General features: G+C 35.5%; 1 protein-coding gene across 1 annotated transcript in view; it reads left to right on the plus strand.

Moving 5' to 3' along the window:
- Positions 1–769: 769 nt before the first annotated feature.
- The window catches only part of Wnt2 (Wnt oncogene analog 2), a 149,767-nt gene continuing 128,561 nt past the window's right edge, over positions 770–21,975 (plus strand). The window contains exon 1 of the mRNA XM_081742413.1: positions 770–998. Within this exon, the coding sequence (XP_081598539.1) occupies positions 776–998 (223 nt within the window). The 5' untranslated portion in view covers positions 770–775. The remainder of the gene's footprint in view (positions 999–21,975) is intronic.

Genomic DNA, 21,975 nt, shown 5'->3' on the forward strand with positions numbered 1-21,975 from the left:
ATTTTAACTGGAAATCCAATCGGAAAACAACCATTAGGAAGACCTAAGTGCAGATGGGAGGATAATATTAAGATGGATCTCACAAAAAGAGGAGTACAAAGTAGAAATTAGGTCTATTTGGCTAGGGATAGAAGTGAATGGAAAGCTCTTGTGAACGCGGCATTGACCCTCAAGGTTCCACAGACCATAGAGTTAGTTAGTTACTTCACGTTAATAGTGTGATCGTCCTATCTTGACTCATCTAGATGGGAGTATTTCATGTCCATATTATTGTCCTTTCATTATACCATCTAATACTCCATGGTTATATGATCGTCTTTCTTTATAACATCTAAACAAAGCATGTTTCTCTAATTGTCCTTTCTTGATATCATCCAGATTCTTCGTGTTTATACGATAGCCTTCTTTAGATATTGTTCAGATCCTCAGTGCTTATACGAACTGCCTTTCTTCATACCATTCAGATACTTCGTTCTTTTACAATAATTCTTTTAGATAATCAATCTATTCCTTATTTCTAGATAATCCTTTACTGATATCCAATGTTCCATGTTTGTACGATTGTGCTTTCTTTATTCATTCAAAAACTTCGTGTTTATATGATCGTGCTTCCTTTATATAATCCAATACTTGATGTATACGTTAGTATGGATAGATGTATAGATGTGTACCTTAGTATAGATGTACACTTTAGTGTAGATTATATTTTTACAGTATTTCATGAGTTTATGACAATGAAAGTCTTATTTTCTTTCCCTTTGTTAATTGCAGGGTGATGTCTAGTGTTGTGGCTCTCGGGGCGGACATCATATGCAACCGGATACCCGGATTAACCAATAAGCAACGAGAAATATGTCAAGCAGCACCGGATGTAATTGTTGCTATCGGAGAAGGAACGAAATTAGGAACACTTGAGTGTCAAGAACAGTTCCGGTACCAAAGATGGAATTGTACAGCAATTGGCAGTGACAACGTATTTGGACATGTCGTTGTAGTTGGTGAGTACCGAAGTACTTTTCTTCTTTCAATCAGACTGCAGTAAATTTAAATGGAGAGGCTTTATATTAATTTATTGATTACAATGCTTCTATTAGCTCATTTTTCTGTTTGTTAAGGGAACTTAAATTTCCCGCACTCCTACACCAACTAGAAATCTGATTTTTTATCTAAATTTAATGATAATACTGTGTTTTCACATAGTTTTAGCTATAGCATAACATGTTACTGTAAAATTATATTATTTGGGTAATTATCGAGCGCCTGTTGCTTATGCAACCAAACCCTCACGAAAGTTAGTTTGGTTGCAGACGACTGGGCGTTGTGAAGACTTCATATCAATAAGTTTGATCATTTTTCTTTACGTATTAAGGGTTTTCACTACAGCGAAATTAAACTACCGCTAATTTTAGAGTTTTTCTGTAATATCTTCAAAACAAATAAAAATATTCGAAAAGTAGAAACGCAGTGAAGTAGACAACACGACTTTGCATGTGATACCGTTATCACAAATCATCTATCTGCTTTCGATTTGCAACTGTAGATAGATTTAGTATTTTTTGCGGATTCTGTAAATAGCGGCACACGAAAAGCAGATAGGTGAATTGTGGTAAAGGTATCACATCAAAATTGTATTGTCTACTTCACTACGTTTCTACTTTTCGAATATTTTTATTTGTTTTGAAGATATTACAGAAAAACTCTAAAATTAGCGGTAGTTTAATTTCGGTGTAGTGAAGACCCTTAGGAGAATAGAGACTATTACCTTTCACAATCCAATTAAAAGCACTGGATAAAGACTACAAAGTGAAAAAACAATAAACTTGTTTTTATACGGCAACCCTTTGTAAGGTGTTATAAAAAGAATACATGTGGTAATATGATTCTAAATAGAAGCATTGGACATGAGGAAAACATTTCTCTATTAATCATAAAAGCTTTAGATCTCAAACTTAGGAAGAGTGTCCAATGATTTTAGTTTTAGTTCAACTTTTTCATTTTGCTTCACCCCCCTTTTCCACAAACTTATTTTTCCATTACTACTGTAGTTTTCCAAACTTTTGTTGATATGATAATAACACTGAATACGCTACATATGTATACCATGTTTTTTAGGTATTATTTTCACTTTCGAATGTAAAATAAACTGAACTCATTGGTGCGAAACTCGGATGCTCTTGAAGTTTATTTTTTCTCACGTAGAACATAAACGGCTCGATAGAATTGGTCAGTGAGTGTGTGCTCTTTTACCTCAAATGTGACGCTAAGAATATGGCGTTACGTAAAATTCAATATGGCGAACACCAAACGTCATATTGTTGAAACTCAAATTCCCATGTAAGAACCTGAGTGACTTGATAGAATTAGATGAGTGAGATATAGACAGATTTTTACAGTACTGTGAATGACACTGAGCCTATGGCGCCCCGTAAAATTAATGTGGCGGACGCTAGGCGTCGTATGTCCTGAATTCCACGTAGAACCTGAATACCTTGATAGAATTTAGTGAATGAGATAACGCTGGATTTGTCACAATTCCAAGAAGTACAAAGTCACATGAAATTTAATATGTCGAAGGCAAGACGTCATTCCAAAATTAAATTAAATTAAATTTCCACGTGTATCTGAACCATGTGTAATAGAATTTGATAAGTAAGATGCTTATTAAATTTCGGGGACAGGTGTGGCTCAATGGAAAAGCGCTTACCTTTGGTGTCTGGGGTCCCTGGTTCAATTCCCGGCCAAGTAAGTTTGTGGTGGATATAATCGCTTCCGTGAGATTTCTTGGGTACTCTCGTTTACTCCCACATTTTCATACTACCAACTTCCATACTATTCACTTGCCTGAATCGTCATCTTCCTTAGCCTAATAAATGGACAAATGGTGGAATGTTAAACTCAAAGACTTCATTTTCAAGTTTATTAGATTTGTCATAATGTGAATAGAGGCACTAGTTATGTAGTAGTCGCGCAAAATTCAATATAGCGCTACACGTCACATTCTAAGAAACTTAAATACCCACGTGGAATATGAACGGTTTGATAAAATTTGATGAGAGTTTGGTATCGATAAATTTGTCATAATTTCAAGAATAACATATTTGCCATAATTTTTACGTTTTTCAGAACGAATTACGTTATACGTTTTCACTTTTCCCGTAAATCATTTCTTCCATTCTTTATATATATATATATATATATATATATATATATATATATATATATATATATATATATATATATAAGAAAAGAGGTCCGGGACATTTAAAGTGTTTTTGCAAGTTAGTGCTAGAAAAATAGAGAAATTGATTTCTCACAAACTGTTAACAATGTAACCCAGATACGTACAGAGAAAATACAACAGATTCCGTTTCTGTCTCCAATCTAACCGGTACCTCAAATTTACTTTGAAGAATAATTGGATTTTTCCTTCTTAAGCCTTCATCTGTCAACACTGTTTCGATTACATCACAGGTTTTGATCGATCGTGATATTTTAATGTGCTGACTACGTACGGTATTCGTCGTTAGGCTGGACATAGTTCAGCCGATCGCTAATAGATGGCGTTGGAGCGGCTCTCGGCCACCAAAAGGGCTCTTACGCCAAGGATTTGACTTGAGAACAGAACCTACTGAAAAGCAGAACTCCAAGTAGTTGTGAAATTCTGTATGTCCTTCCATGACTTTTTGAACGTATAAAAAGGGATGCAGTACTATTAACAGATTCTTAATTACACAACCTTCATTACAATGTAATTAAAATGAAATCAAGGTTTGTGCAATATACTTGGGTGGTTGGATTTTTGAAAAAAAAAATGAAATCTTTGAGTTTTACGTCCCACGGTTATGCCGGTTAAGCTAAAGGAGACGGTGATGATGATTAATGAATGAAGTGGTGGAATGAAGAAAGTGAGAGAAAACGGGAGAACCCCGAGAAAATCCACGCACACGGTGTTTGTCCACCACAAAATTCACTTGGCGGGGGCCGAAATCGAACCCGGAACCCCTTGGATTTTTGAGTTTAGCGTCTCTTATTTGAACAGAGGCTATATATGAGAAGGACCTACAATTTAATGTGGGATTTAAACTACAACAGCTCCCACCTGGCAGCTGTAATATACTTTTCTGTGTTTTATATGTTGCAATTATTTTTTTAACGAAATTTGCCCATTTTACAATTAAAGATATTCCAAGTTACTATATGAAACCATATAATTGTTTGTTATATATAAATTCTGAGTATCACATATCTTTCTCCCCCTAAATATAAAATCTTCCTTGTTTCTCTGAAAAATGTGGTAATCCTAATCTATGGAGCCACGTAAAATTGAATATAGTAGAAGCTAGATACCATTGTATTACATTCTAGAAACTCAGTTTCCTACGTAGAACCTGAATGGTTTAACCCTTGCACTACCACTACCAACGGGGAAGAGGGGTACTTTGTGCTCACCATAGTGCGTTTTCTGTAATTACTCTTCTGATCGTTTCTTTAAAATTGTAGAAAAAATATGTTATTCCTCCATATGTTTAGCTAAGACGGATATCTTACGGTTGTGCGCTAGTGTGTCTCATAAATTTGCTATTTTTAGTTGGTGAGCACAAAGTACCCCCTGTTGGTAGGAGAAGTGACTCACATTTAGAAGTATGACTCCTAGATGGCAGTATAATAAATAGATGTATTCCTCCTTTTCTCAATTTGACGGTTAGATTTATCCTGTCTACTGTTCACTTCAGTCATAGTAGATTTTTTGTGAGTTTGATGTTAGACTGTCTCATAAATTTTAAGCTATTTTAAGTTGGTGAGCACAAAGTACCTCCCGTTGGTAGGAGAAGTGACTCACATTTAGAAGTATTACTCCTAGATGGCAGTATAATAAATAGATGTATCCCTCCTTTTGTCAATTTGACGGTTGGATTTATCCTGTCTACTATTCACTTCAGTCATAGTAGATTTTTTGTGAGTTTCATGTTAGAGTGTCTCATAAATTTTAAGCTATTTTAAGTTGGCGGGCACAAAGTATCCCCCCTTCCCATTGGTAGGAGATGTGACTGACATTTAGAAGTGCCATTTCTAGATGGTAGTATAATAAATAACTGTTAGTCCTGTATACTGTTCACTTTAGTCACTGTAGATTTTTGTGAGAGTTTGTTCCTTAAGTCCCCATCACTGCGAAATTAAAATACTGCTAATTTTACAGTAATTATGTGATATCTTCAAATAGATAAAAGATAATCGAAAAGTGGATCAAGACCTCCCTAGACAATGTTATTTTGCATGAGGTACCGTTATCACGAGTCACCTAGTAGCTTTTCGTTTGCAGTTACTGTATTTAGAAACGCGAAAATAAATGCCGATTTTCTAAATGGCAGGAAATCGAAAGCAGATAAATGAGTCATAATAACGGTATCTCACGCAAAATAATATTGTCTAGGGAGATCTTGTTCCACTTTTCGATTATCTTTTATCTATTTGAAGATATCACATAATTACTGTAAAATTAGCGGTATTTTAATTTCGCAGTGATAAGGCCTCTTAACAGGTGGGTACAAAATGACCCCCTCTTGGTAGTCCGCATTATAAAAAATACCTAGGTTGTACGAGGGTTAATAGAATTTGATGAGCAAGATATCGGTAGATTTATCGTAATTCGAAAATTGATAGTGAAGCTATGATCAAGAACGCTGCGCCACTCGAAAATTGATAGTGAAGCTATGATCAAGAACGTGCGCCACGTCAAAAATACTTTGGAGCCCATCTTTGAAATTGAATTGGGCAGAGCGTAACAGAAAATGCACATGTGCTAGTAAAGGGTAGGGTATACCTTATCAAAATTTAATTAATTAATTTTTTTGGTGGAGAATTCGAAAGTTTTATTTATGATTGTAACTAGTGTTTGTTTAATTTGTGTAAGTGTTTTTGTGGGCACTGACTGTATTCAAAACGAGAAACTCAACTGAAATGGAAAAGAGACACCACTTCGTGTCTCAACACATTACTTCACATGTAAATGACAAGAGACATTTATATGGTGGAGCATTTTCTTGAATGAAAAAGAAAAGAGAGTGAGAGAAAAAAAAAAAGAAATGTTAGGAAACACGTCTATTATGAAGCGTACTGGCGAGCGAGCTACTACGTAGTAAGCTCAATGTAAGATATCTCCATTCTTGCTCACAAGTCGTAAAACTCGTTATTGTAAGAAAAAAAAAATGTTAGGAGTTATATGTAAGGGGTTTCTTTTCATTAGCAGTCCATTGCTTCATGTTTTGGAACCCAAGTAAATCATCCTCATTTTTCTTCTTCTTTGGAGACCTTACATTTCTTTCTAGCTTTTTCTTTGGTCATACAACTATGTTTTTTTTTCTTTTCGTAGACCACAGGAAATAATAAAAATAAAACTGGTCTTCTTCATACGTGGTGTCAAACCTTCTCCACAACTCTGGCTTTCAACACTGCCTTTGTATGGACTTAGGTATAGACACGTTATCGTCTGTTAGATCTTACATGTTAATTATATACATATTTTTTTTTTTAAAAAAAAAAGTAAGAAAGAAGGGGCGGAAATAGAAGGATAAATTTATAATCGAATTTTCATATTTTTCTTCATATCTACTTACACATCTCTTTTTACTTTAGTACTCTGTTCCTCAAGACCACAAAAAATAATTCAAGAATATATATACTTGCATATGACACGAAGATCCACAAGAAACTAGCAATATTATTATTGCTGTCAGCATATACTTGCTAACGCATACACAATAAGTTTTACCAATTAAATATTGACTGTAAATTGCATATTATTTTCTGTCTAAAAGTGTCCAACCCTTTTTTATTCACTATTTACCACTCAAAAACATAAAATTGTTAACAAATTGAAGATTTATATAAGTGAAATATAAAAATATACGAGTACAATACGTAAATGCAAAAACGAGAGTTAATCTTTTGTAAAATTATTATCACGGTATTTCGCGAAATGAAGGGGGAATGAAGACGATTTACAATAATTTAATAGTGCTGACTTCATCGCTTAATAACTACTTATTAGTACGGATTTACAGTAGTTAACATTGACACATTTAAAAATAAAAAAAGCTCTTACAAACAACATATTGAGACGGTTTATTATGTACGTAATATCATAGCCAGTTAATTTATTCTCGGATAGTACCCATACTTGCATTCTCTTAGTGCCAAAGAGATTCATCTCGTAACTAACTGATTAACATAATTTTAGAGAATTAACTTAAACTGTGCCAATTAACTTAATTTTTAGAAAATCGTCGTAAATTCCAATAATTAACTAATGAAAACTTTTTTTGTTAATAAGATCGTGATAACATTTTAAACTGATGGTTATTGTGAATTGCTTAATCCAGTGATTCTCAATTTTTTTCAAACCATCGCCCTCTTAGATGAATGGGATTGCCCTGAGTGTCTCGTCATCCTAACCCAATCTACCCATGCACGAAGCTGAGCGGAAGAGTTAGACATACAGTCTTTAAAAAGCAGAAAATGGCTTCAGTTCTTAAAAACACATATTTAGGATTTCTGAACTACCTTCAATCATAATTTTGACACTTCGTCGTAATAAATTTGAAGGGGCCTCTGCCCCACTCAAACGTTTTTTCAAGGAAAATACATAACACGTGTTCCCTTATTTTACGCGTAGTATATTTGTGTGTAATTTTGCTCGCTCCGGATTATTTGCTTATGTGTACTTCGCTTCGATTTTCAACAATTTGGGGTTTGAGTTCTTAATTAGCAGTTTTCCACAGAAAATAACAAAAGCACACATTCGCTTATTTTATACATAGTATCTCTCAGCGCAGTTTCGTTACAATCCTGTATGTACTTCAGGACTTCTACCTTCATTCCTATTTTTGAAATTTCGTGGTAATAAGTTTTGAGAGGGCCTCTGCTCCACCAAAACGTTTCTTTAAAGGAAAATATGAAACATTATATTCCTTATTTTAGTCTAGTACGTCTGTGCGCAATTTCATTTACTTGTGACTATCTTTTCCTGTACTTTTGCTGTCGAGTAATAAAGATTTCGGTGGAGGCTTTTGCCCCCCCCCCAAGAACCGTTTTTCCACAGAAAATAATATATATATATATATATATATATATATATATATATATATATATATATATATATATATATATATATGTATATATATATGTGTATATATAAAAGTTTATTTCATGTGTAGTATCTAACTGCCAAAATTTTAACGAAATCTATTTGGATCATTAAGCTGATATTCCTTGTTAAAGCAGATTGAAACAGTAGGCACTGGTACGCTTATACTAGCATCGTATATACTATAGTGTACCTTTTGTGTTGTGCATTATCATTTCCCGTTGTGTTTCCAAAATTTTAAGTTATTATACACAAGATTAGGGTTAAAATAGCTGCATACACGCCTGTTTTGTCCACCACCGTACAGTCTATTTACTGTTCATATTCGGCAAATATCCCTTCCGCCTTCATTGCTGGGTTGTTCACAGCTTATTTCGAAATCTCACTCTTTAAAAAAATCTATATTTCAAGAAGAAAATTTTACATATGTTCTGATATTATTGTCCAATGTGCGATTTTCATTTCTAGTAAAGACTCGAAGGAAAATCTATACACTTCCGTCATAACTGACTGTCTCTGCACTCTCTTGTCCTATGTATAAAATATCAGGATTTTTAAACTGCTAAAGATAACTAATAACACGGAGACTTAGCGAAGACGCGTATGACCTTTTGTATATGCTTGTCCTTCAGAATTTATTTATTTATTTAATTTTAAAATCTATTTTACGTTGCTACTTAAGTATTACAAGTAGGTCACTGTTAGTAACAATTCGTTACTTAACAGTGCATTGGTTTTACGGTATCTAAATTAATAATATTCTGTTCGAGCAGGATGAATACTATTAATTTATTATTTTGGCTACGAATGGCATATTTTTTTATGTGCAATTTCATTCCCATCTGAAGATGGGTGGGCCACAGAAGGTAACGCCTTCTATTGGGCCATGAGCATTCATTTATTGGTAGTTTGATTGGAAGATGGGTAACAAGATTTATTTATTTATTGCTGTGTTTAGCTGGGTACAAAACAAAACAAGAAATTTGTATCTTACAAAAAGCAATGAACTGCTGAAGTTCTGGAACGACTTCTTGACTTCATGGTAATGGTTCAGAGAAGAAATCCGTGAGGATGGTGAATTTGCTGAGCAGATCTGAGGCGGCTTTCAGCTTTTGCATGTAGGTGCGTAGCGTGTGCACTATGTTGGTCAGGTTTAAATCCTTCAGAAGTTGAAGAAATTCTTTAATATTTTGGATTATGTCTTCAGAGGATGAATTATCATCAGGGGACGTCTTCGGTGTTGATATTGTAGGTTCAGATCTTGAAACGGATTTAGCAGCTGTGTCTTGAAGAGGTGCTGAACGTGAGATTGCGCTTGCTTGTGTTTTTTTCTCTCTGCTTGTAGAATTTGTTGTATTCGCGGACATCCGGAGTAATTAACAGAATGAGTATCTTTCCAGTTGACACATTTCATTGGTATGTCTCTGGTCTTCTTTTCGCATTGATACGTCCAATCAGAACTGGTGCACTTAACGCACTGAGGCAGAGTTTGACAAGTTGTTTGCTAATTCCCAAATCTTTGGCATTTGAAGCAGTGCAAGTAAAATTTCTTTTGTGATGGTTCTATGCGAACTTGCATGTATAGCAATGTCTTGTTTGAAGATTCTGGTATCTCATAGTCTTCTTCAACGTAATCAAGAATAGTGGGATGGAGACTTTCCCTTTCCCGCCTTCACGATCCTGTGTTCGTATTTTGCAATGAGCACTTTCAGGCCCATTGCTAGTTGCATATATATATATATATATATATATATATATATATATATATATATATATATATATATATATATATATATATATATAATTGAAGGTATATAATATTCATATTTTCTTTGATTATTAATGCATATATATAATTAGGTTAAGGACCAACGCTGGTAAAATTATTATAGATTGGTATTAGTCTATTAATCTTTATATAATGTTATATAATTCCTGTGTACTTATGTATTGTTAATGTATATATATATGTATATGTTAATGTTGAAAGTTATTCTTTTCAGTTTTAGAAAAATAATTCCAAGTAAGGCTAAAGTTTAGTAGCTAGCTAGTTCAGATGGAAACACTGTTAAGCTCAGTGACAGTTTCTTCTCGTCGTTGCGGAGAGGGGGGAAGCTGTTAAATCGTATATAAGTAAGAAGGGAAACAATGCGCAAGTGGCAAACAACAAGACATCCCCAGTATAAGACTCTGTGGAACTTCCTGAACACAAGAGTCAAAAACAGACTAAATCGCTTAGCAGCCAACGCATGGAACGCCAAACTCCTCGCAATGGATGTGCCGTCACCGGAATACTGGAAGTTGCTACGCAACGTGGCCAGACCACAAGCACCACCACGCATCCAACCACTCCGCAGCCCACGCGGTTTGGTATTCGAACCAGAAGCTCAAGCCACGCTCTTCGCTGACCACCTCCAGGAAACGTTCAAGGAGAACCCCACCCCACCGGACGCTATGACGGAAGCAGCAGGTCAGCAGAGCATACGCACCCTCCGAGAAGATGCACCTTTTCCACCTGAAGACTTGGCTACTACAAGAGAGATCCAGCAAATCATCAGGAAACTGCACAACCATCGAGCTGCGGGCCCAGACAGGATACCACCACTAACCCTTAAGAAAGCACCGAGAAGAGCCATCGTCCTACTGACCCGGATCACCAATGCCATACTACAACACAGCCACTTCCCAGGAGAATGGAAGGAAGCCCGCCTAACGATGATCCCAAAGGCAACAGGAACCAGAACGGAATTGAAAAGCTATCGTCCCATCAGTCTCCTCTCTCACCTCAGCAAAGTGGTAGAGAGGGTAATCCAACATAGACTCCTGACACATGTGAAGAACCAGGATCTACTGCCATCTCACCAATTTGGTTTCCGTTCAGGGCATAGCACGACCCTCCAGCTAGTCCGAGTCGTAGACCACATCACACAACAGTTCAACGAAGGAGGCCACACGCTCGGACTCTTCCTCGACATCGAGAAGGCATTTGACAGGGTGTGGCACCAGGGACTCCTACACAAGCTCCATCAGGCGGGCTTCCCAACCTACCAAACCAAACTCATACAGAGCTACCTAACCGGGAGAAGATTCAGAGTCTCGCACCTGGGACACACATCTGACTCACGACCGATTGAAGCAGGAGTGCCGCAGGGGTCGTGCTTATCGCCACTGTTGTACTCACTCTACACAGCTGATATACCAACCACGCACTCCACAATGGTGGCCACCTATGCGGATGATACGGCGATTTTTGCTAGCAATCACAACCATCGCTACGCAGAAGTCGCCATGCAACGTCACATCAATCAGCTGGAGGAGTGGACACGTCGCTGGAAAACTAAGATAAACCCCACAAAGACAACTCTTGTGGACTTCACGAGGAAAACAAAGAAGAAGACCTACAGGCTCACCTGGTCAGGCACACCGCTTACTCTCCAGAATGAAGCAAAATACCTGGGAGTAACCCTGGACTACAAACTTACGTTCGCCAGACACATCTCCAACACCGCCGACCGAGCAGCGCGGAAAGTCCGATGGCTACTACCAATTCTTCTGAGCCCGCAGTTCGAACTCACCACGAAAAGGAACATCCACATTTATCAGACCGACGCTGCTGTATGCACACCCCGCATGGGAGCATGCGGCTGCAACCCACCATCGAACTCTGCAGACAATCCAGAACAGAGCAGCAAGGGCTATTACGGGTCACTCACGAGACACTCGTATAGCCCAAATACACGAAGACCTGGAGCTACCACTTCTCAGAGAAACAAGAGAAATACTATCAAGACGATTCTGGCAATCAGTAGACCAGCACGACAACCAGCTGGTGGCAAACATAGGCACTGGAGACCCGCGACGAAGGGTCTACAGAATGCCGCGCCCGCCGTAAAACAACAAAATCAAAAGAAAAGAGAGCCTGCGACAGTGGCGGCTCTTCATTGTAAATACGAGTGAAATCAAAAGCCAATCAAAATAACTCAAAACAGATGGAAGGCAAGGGCAGACGCCCGGAACTTCGTACACTAAAATCCGCCAATACAAACGAAACGAAACGAAACGAAAGCAGGAGAGGCAGAATTTGGATTCTTTTGATAGAGTCGAGACGGAATTTCTTGCGGGAGGAGCTTTCGTGCTCCTTGGGTCTCTTTTGCTTCGCGACTTTTATTTTTAAGTCAGAGCAGGGGTACAGCCGAAAGAGATGGCTGTGTATAGGGTCAACCTTTAGACTTGTTAAGCGGGATACGAATCAGAATATTTAAGTTCTGGTTGTATGTCCATGGGTATAGTCTAAGAATAGATTCGATTCCCGGTTAGGAATATTTAAGGAAATGAAATTTAGTAGGGATCTTTAGATCTATTGTGGCAACGTTCCTTTTCGGACGCTGTCTGTTTTCAGAAATTTTCTTTTGAATTTTAGGGAAGGCTGTTGCTATAGCAACCGAGCCGGATAAGTAAATTTTTTTCCCTCGGTTAGTTGTATTTGATTAGCCGATTTGATTTTTTTCACAGCTGATTCCTCACATAAGGGGATGGTAGGCTGTTGTTTGTTTTGAATTTTATTCCTACTACCGAGCCTGAGTGGAGGTGCTTTATTCCTAAATGAAGGAATTTTCCTCTTCCCTTTACCTTATAAAGTCTGTTAGCTAGCCATTTCCTTAAGGGTTGTCCAATAAAGGGCGATTCCTGAATTAGGGACTTAGGCCAGACAGTACTCAGAATGTTGGGTCTGTCTTTAGAGTATGTGAGGTTCATGATGGCTTGTACGAGGACGCATATTCAGAACCTCTCTTAAGGAAATTTTAGTTAATTTTTAAAGGAAGCTTCATGTTTGTAGTGATCTGTAATTTAAGGTAAATAGGTGGGGACCTCTGGGTCTAGAGGTGTACCTGAATGAAATTTCTTTTCTTTTTTTTTTATTAGAGAAATCATTTTCGTTAAGGAACATTAATCACAGAGAACATTTTTTTTTTTTTTTTTTTTGTTTTTGGAATTTTGAATAAACTAGTCTACTTGGAAAAGTCTGATTGATATAAAATTCCCTGAACCTTGGGTGTTGATATTAAGTTTATTGTTTGCTAGTTACCTAGACGATTAGTAAACAAATTTATTTATATTATGTGAGTGTCTCATGAATTATGTTTCTGGTTTTGAAGCGTAGTATAAGATAGTAGAAGGAACATACTTTGTCATACGCGTGTTATATAGGGCACATCGCAATTTGTGAAACGGAGAATATTGGGTGATCTTTCTCCTTGAATGCTGTTGTGATGTCTTCAATGATGGTATCAAGTGCAAGGTGGCGAATAACTGATTTGGTGGTCTCAGTTTTCTTCTTGATTTCAGTAGTGTGTTGTGTTTTGTTCAGGAAACAAATATCTTGCGCTACTTTGTAGTCTTCTTGTGGTTTATACTTAATTTACGTGTATCCTTTCATGAATAGAAAAGTAACTTGTTTCCGGCAATATTTGATTTTGAATTATTTTAGTTCATAGCCCCGTTTAGGAGATTTTTTTTTACGAATGGCATACTTTTTTAAACCATAAAAAATCGTTTTTCTTGGAAACTATGCATGAGAATTTAGCATCAAGTAGATGCTAATGAGATTTATCGATTGGTAGATGTCTGATCTTAACCTTTTATTTTTGTTATGCTAACAAATCAGTATAGGGCTTGTGAATTAAGTCACTTTTGTAAATATTAAAGTTTTAATGCTTCAAACTAAGGGAAGAAAACTGACCGAATGTACTATAAAAGAATTAACACATTAGATAAGTTTTCTTCCCTTAATTTGGAAGAAGTGCTATTAAAAATTCGAATAATTCATTATTCAAATGTTCAAATAATGGATTCTTCGAATATTCGGACAATTATTCGAAATTTGAATGTTCGAATAATGGATTCTTCGAATACTCGGACAATTATTCGAAATTCAAATGTTCGAATAATGAACTCTTCGAATATTCGGACAATTATTCGAAATTCAAATGTTCGAATAATGGACTCTTCGAATATACGGACAATTATTCGAAATTCGAATGTTCGAATAACGGATTTTTCGGATATTCGGACAATTATTCGAAATTTGAATGTTCGAATAACGGATTTTTTTGGGTTTTCGGACAATTATTCGTATAATAATTGAAATATTGAATGCATGTATTCGGATATTCGAATAACAGCGGAACAGTTATTTGATTTAATTATTCAAATAATGTATATTCGAATTCTTGTTCGAATAACTTTAACATAATTAGTTTGAAACATTAAAATTTTAATTTTTAGCAACACAACTTTCTCCTACGCCGCCACTGCTTATATTATAGAATATTTTAAGTTTTGTTTTTGGACAACAGTTCTGGATAATATCACAGCTTGTTCTTCAATATTGATAACGACGTTGGTAAAAGAAGATCAAATAATAATGTTGATCCACAAGAATTCCCTTCCTCTTTTTCCTCATATCCTCGTACGATCAGGACAGTTGCTTGGACAAGAAAGAGCCTCCCAAGAGCACATCCACGGGGAGCTGATAGTAAACTCCTGTCCCAACACATCTTTACACAGTACCCAGGTGCGCGGACATCATCTCAGTTTGTGTCACAGAGAAGACGGACAGCGGGAGGTCGGTTCTTGCCCTCCAACTGTGCTCGACCTGTTATACTAATCTTTTGCAGTATACTTTCTTCTCTCTCTCTGTTTCTCTACAGTGGCAACATAACGATTCGCATTATGGTAATAAAGACTTACTGCTTAGACCTGCGGACATAAAAACTCGCCAGGCAAAAGATGCCTCACTCATCTTAAAGCTTTTTAAGTTGCTATGAAATATTAAACAAGGTACTCATATGCGGCGAACGTGATACAGTATTTGTAATCCTAAACGTATTTACATTCTTTATCTCTGAATATCACAATAGAATTCTTGACTGACTGACTGACAGATCAACGCCTAGACCAAACCACCTAAACAAGAAACTTGAAGTATTGACATTACATGTAATTTGTGACGTAAGGTACCACTAAGGAAAAAGTTTTGAAAATTTGATGTGCAAAGGGGGAGGAATTAATCTTCTTCTTCTTCTTCTTCTAAGCCTTTTTTCCAGTTAGCTGGGGTCGACTTTCCGGATCGCTGTTTACATCTTGTGTCACATCCGCTATGATACTGTTCTTAACACAATCTACCTACTTCTTCTTTGACCGGCCTCTGGCTCGTTTCTCACTCACTTCTATAGCATCTACTCGGTGAACTACATACTTCAAAAGTCTTCTTACATGCCCAAATCATCTCAGTCTACTTTCTTGCAGTTTTTCTGCTACTGTTCTCAGTTTTACTTTTCCCCGGATCACTTCTTTCTTAATTTTGTCATTCCATGTCACTCCACACATCCACTGCAACATGCAACTTCTGTTCTTCTCTCTTTTTCGTCGTCCAACATTCCGCTCTGTATTATAAGACTCACTACCATCTTGTAAACTTTTCCTATGGTCACACAACACTCCTGCGGTTTCTCTCCATTTCGCCCAATTGTTGCTAATACTGCTGTTTACATTTTCTTCTATTCTTGCATTTTCCTGCAGAAGTACTTGAATTTCTTCGTCATTACCACCTCTTTTTCATCCAGTAGTATTCTTGTATTCTCAATTACGTGTTTCGTGAAATGTCAATTTAAATATTCTGGCTTAATTGTACTAATTCTAAGCCCTTTGCTCTCCAATGCCCCTCTCCAAGCATCTAATCTCTCTTGCAGAGCTGCCTTAGTCTTACTCATCAGCACAATGCCATCCGCAAATAGCATATTCCACGGTATTAACTCTTGGGTATGCTTTGTAAGTTCGTCCATCACAATTGCAAAAAAGGTATGAGCTAAGAGTAGATCACTGATTAAATCCCATTTTACCTATGAACTATTTTGTTACTCCCCATGCGCTTTTCACTCCTGTCTTACATCCATTATGCATATCTTGAATTAGACAGATGTATATGCTCGCAACACACTTCTTTTTCAGTGCCCACCAAAGAAGATCCCGTGGCACTCTATCATACATTTTATCATACGGGAGGAAGGGGCGGGGTTAATGAGAGTTGCAATTATTAAATTAAATGTCCTTAGTCTATGATCGACAGTTAAAATAGTGCTGTAACAACAATACATATATTCAGCGGTGTGAATTTATTATGTATGCAAGTTAATACTCAACAATGAACATAATTATTATCACAGTTCACAATTTATCTTTCTTTCATTTTTCTTCACTATTTTAAAAATTCCTCAGCTTTTTTTTTTTTTTTTTTTTACGTGTTTTAGACAAACGCGGATCCAAATTTACACCTGACAAAATAGCACATATAACAGGTGATCTTAATTTACAATGGAGACATGTACGTGTAGTATTGTCCACGATGCGAGACGAGAAGTAAGATTATCTAGTCTCGTCTCGATTCTCGGAAAGCTTTCTCGTCTTGATTTGTAAATTTATGTACACAAATTTATGTCCTGATTTTCTCTAAATTTCATCTAAAAGTTATCAGAATCCTTCTGCGTCACGGAAGATGTAATGTAACAACATTTAAACAATATTTATTATTGGAGTACATTATACAATCATTTGCGTATCTGAAACGTCGATATGTGCTCCTCATTACGTTCGTACGATCTCTTTATCAATTTAGGGGCACGATTGCTCAGTGGTAGAGCGTTCACCTCTGGTGTACGGGGTCCCTGGTTCGATTATAGCTTGCGCCAAGTAGGCTTTGTGGTTGAACAAACACCATGTTCGTGGGTTTTATCAGGGTTCTTCCGTAACCTCCCATTTTATTAATTCATTTCTCATCATCACCGTCTTCCTTAGCCTAGCCGGCATAATCGTGGGACGTGACTCTTGAAGATTTAATTTCCTTTTTATTTTTTATCAATTTATAACTTTTATACTATGAATCATAAAACACTAAAACCATGTTTGAGATCTAGGATCTGGGTAAACTAATGTTGGCCACAAAATTCGAGAAATTTCAAGTGTCATCTCGAAAATGAGACGAGAATTTTTGACGTGTCTCGTCTCACCTCGAATTTAAAAATATACGGACGGAACCCTCCTTATAGCAAATTCTAGACTCGTGTTACAATTTTGTTTCTACATCATGTTTTAAAGGTTTAAATAACACAAACACCAAACAAATTCACTTCCTTAAACCATAAACTATGAGTGATAATAAATAGGTATCTAGTACACATCAGAAACAATTCATCATAACTAAACTATTCAAGTGCGTAGAAGGTCTTACAAAATACACATGTCGGCCATTAATTTAAACTGGTTAATAATAATAATAATAAAAAAGTGCTACATCATCTCCTTCAATGTATACATATACATGACACGTGTATGTATATCTTAGAGTAAATATTCTATCTTAATGAGCTGGTGTCTGTCAAGTTATAACGTGTCCTCCAGGCACACTGAAAAATTCTAACAAGGTGCGGCTTTGTACAACTTACAAGTGTCAGACCAGCATCTTGTACTAACGATGAAACAACATACTTTAATTCTGATTCTAAAATAATCATGTTTCCTTATTGTAACATTGATTTGTCACTTTTAAGAGCCTTTTTTTGTTTACTTCAAACATACAGGAAAAAATGATAAAATGGTAAATATTGCACCAAGATTTCATTGCAAAATAATAATAATAATAACTTTTCATTCTGTACCATAAAGTTTATAGCAGAATCATTATTATATATCCATTACACAAATATATCATAAAACTACACTGATAGCCTATTATTATTATTATTATTATTATTATTATTATTATTATTATTATTATTATTATTATTATTATTATTATTATTATAGCTTAACCTTTGTTGTTTCATAAAACTCTACAATTTTGAAATTTTATCTTTTGATGTTTTTCATAACTATCTGTTGATATTTTCCGAGTGATGTTTGTCAAATACTTTACTGTTAAAAATATTATTTTCTGATGTTTTTCAAAGTTTTCTTGTTGATACGTTGATAGGGATTTTTTAAAATGATGAGCACATTGAAGTTCGAAATTGAAGATTACTAAATAAGTTTATTATGTATTAATGCTATTATTAATAGTATTATACTTGTTCCAGTATTATACTTGTTCCTACAATTATCACGTGCAAAACGAGTATACACGTGATAATTGATATTAATTTTTTTGTTTTATAGGGTAATTTTAAATACGAAAGTCGATAATTTTGTTCTCTGAGGTTGGCAACTCTGATGCTTAGAGATAACGCATTACATCATTTTTCTTTTCGCCCTTAAATCGTGTTTGTCCGTTCGCGTAGTCAAGAAGTGAGCAACTTGACAAAATCATTTGAACTTCTACAAAATAGTGTTAGTTCATAATGAAGCATTCCCAAATCTCATTCCATATTGTTAATTTGTTCTGGATCATGTAACACGTTCGCCTCTTTCTTGTAATCTTTCAGTATTTTCACATTTGGACTTCATCTCTAAATATGCAGATCAAATGTAGATGCTAATTAATATTTATTACTGATTTTTTAAATTAAAAACTGAATGATAACTAAATGTATTATGATAATTATTTAATAGTCAATATTATTGGGTTGACAGAAAGTGAATTTGAGCCATGACAGTGGAAGGCTTGAAAATGTTTTCAAATGTCAATTATATCAATAGACAGAATATATTTTTCCCCACACATACAAACTACGAACACCTAATTTCTATACACACATAAAATATTTATTTCCATATTCATATCGGAGCTCCACCGCGGCTAAGCGGTTAGCATACGCACCTTTGGCGTGGGAGGCCCGGCTTCGATTCCCGGCGGGAGTTCATGTGGTTCGGATTTCACGTTAATCAGTAGGTCCAAGTCCCATATAGCCTCGCTGCTGAACGGGACGTTAAACTCAAAATCAACTCAACTCCATATTCATATTGTAGAGACACTGAACATACTATAATATTAATTATTACAACATTTGTTTGATATACCTCCACGTTTATAAATTACATTTCATGTGTTTCTTATTAAGCAATTAAGTGAACAAAAGAACGTATTTCAGGTGGGGAAATTTGTACATTCTATATATTGATTGTGCGAATAACATATTAAATTTCAATATTAACATATAATTGTTACAAAACAGTGAATACTTGAGAATTAAAGTTACTTCTAGATTTTACTGCCGTGAACTTCTGACGCAAATTCCAGTAAACACAAAACAGCATTTAGACACATATTTTATAATTTCGGCTATTAGTACGATTAAGTTTAAGCTTCCATTTAGCTTCCATTTAGCTTCCATGTTTAGTATTCTTTTATACACAAATAAATACAATTTTTCTGTTGAATTAAGAAAATCACTTATGTTCTTCAGGGCTAGATTAAAACATCTGGAGGCCCGGGCTAGAAAAAAATATGTGGCCCCTGCTGACTTTAACTAATACATTTCTGTGAAAGTACAGTGGGAAAGTTAATGGAATATGTTTCATATTTTGGGTCATATTTTATTTTATGATGATGATTGTATCTTTATGATTCTTTTTAGATAGGCAGTTAAGATTTTGGTCAGAGTGGAGGCCCCTCTCCACTTGGGGCTATAGGCCCCCTAAGCCCCCCCTTAATCCGGCCCTGATGTTCTTACCAGGGACACTTTTCTTATAGATGTTAACGTAACTATATCTCGTTGCTAAGCAACGATTTTCTTTCTTTTATCTCAAGCAATCTTAAAGTATTCATAGTTGCTAACACCATTGAGAAATCGAACTTCTTTTGAAGATAAAAGTAATCTGTTTATATTTCAGTATTTTAATTAAATATCAGCTCCAAAGATATTATATGGTAGCTTAATTCAATTTTAAACTTACATTTGTATATGTTGATTTTTTTTTTTATTTTAAGACATTTTATTTTATACAGTAAAATAAATATACTTCAATTAATTATAAATCAGTAAATGTAAAAATGTGAAATAGCAAAAATTAAAATAACAAAATCTAAAATTGTATTGTAACATTTGGGACAATAAAATAATAGGTGAAAAATTGAACCGAAGGTTTCACGTACGTACTTCTATAGATTGATTTGAGTGGGTTGAACAATCTGACATGCGTGGGGATCAATTCTTATGTGTAGTTTTCGAGAAAATGACAAAAAATATGTTTCTAGGAGCTAAAAATAATGTCATTCGTGGTTAGAAATAATAGGATCAATAAGCCTTTGGCGTGAGAGACCAGGGTTCGATTTCCGGCGGGAGCTCATGTGGTTCGGATTCTACGTTAATCAGCAGATCTCGTCTCATATAGCCTCTCTGCTGAAAGGGACGTTACACTCAAAATTAACTCAACTAAAATAGGATCAATAACACGCCATTTGTTAAGATGAAACTCGCATTAAATAATACTCTCTTTTTCAAGACTTTCATTATAATACTAAGGGCAGATTTTCATGCAAGCTTGCATTGCGTTCCTTACTCGAGATTTCTATATGCAGCCAACAGAAAGTTGTGTTACAAGTAGAATACGTACTTAAACAAATTTCTCAATTGGCTATTGAGCCAAATCGCAAACAAAAAACGGAACGCACACTTGCATGAAAATCCCTCCTAGCAAGTGAACAACACATACTATGATTAATGAGATATAATGAACTAAAATTATCAATAACTTTAATAAATAATTTTAAAAATGTGTTTCAATCAATGCTTCCAGAGTTGTTGGCATTTCACGTAGCTAATCTGAGTACAAATGAATTAAAGAAACGAAATAAGGCATCTCTTTTAAAGTAGTTTCCCTTGACTTAATTAGAAAAAAAAAGGAACCAACGTAAATCAACAGTCATCATCATTATCATCATCGTGGTGCTTTTATTTGTCTTCCTATTGTCCTCTCACTTTTTTTTTCTAACGATGAAAATTTCTCTTGTCCTTAATTTTGAAATGAGAGCAGGAAAAACCAGCAGTATGTGTGTATCTATGTAAGTGATATAGCATTCTACTTCTTCATTACAAGCAAGCTCATTAGAAACAATACTTTTTAGGTTTGATTTATCGTCGTTGTAACCAGCGCATTTGTATGGCTCGCAAGTTTGTGGCCGCTTCAATGACTGTATCTATTTACCACAAGATGGAGTAAGGGTCTTATGTAACGTCTATGGATGGAGTCCATGTTTTGCTTTTCTTTCTTTTGTTTTCTTTTAAATTGCCTAAAGGAAGGTAGTAGAGTAGTTGTTGGTTTATTTTCTTTTTACTATTGTTGTTGGTCCATCTTGATTATACTCTGTGTACAGAATCATTTCTGCAAATACAGACACGTACGATATAACTAGCTTAAGAACCTTTTATATATATATATGTCTTCAGTTTCTTTTTACTGTATAAATTGACTGCTGGAATTAATAACCATGCTCATCAAGTAACCATTGACAATAAGACTGTATTTTCGCAGATCATGTATAGTGATATTCTCTTATGTTACTCACTTACATAAAATCAAGTACTTTAAAAAAAATCAAGGTTGGAGCAGCTGCAGTTGCGCACCCAGAATTTTTTGTTAGGGGGAGTGTCCAAGCTTTGGAGGAGAGGGGTCCAATAGTACCTACAAGCCATTACGTCTGTGTGCACGTGTATTATTCTGCACCCGAAAACACGATAAGTAATTATAAAATACTTCCGTCCAAGAGCACCGATTTCCCTGTAACTTGGGAGGGGGGAGCATTCAGATGTGTGTTTGGTTGCAAACAAGGGTCTAAGAAGGCATATACGTATGAGAATTTTAAGACAAATTGAATTAAAATTATGCCAATTATTGTATTA

This window comes from Thermobia domestica, chromosome 16 (assembly GCF_964235325.1).
Source record: "Thermobia domestica chromosome 16, izTheDome1.hap1.1, whole genome shotgun sequence".
NCBI classification, from domain to species: domain Eukaryota; kingdom Metazoa; phylum Arthropoda; class Insecta; order Zygentoma; family Lepismatidae; genus Thermobia; species Thermobia domestica.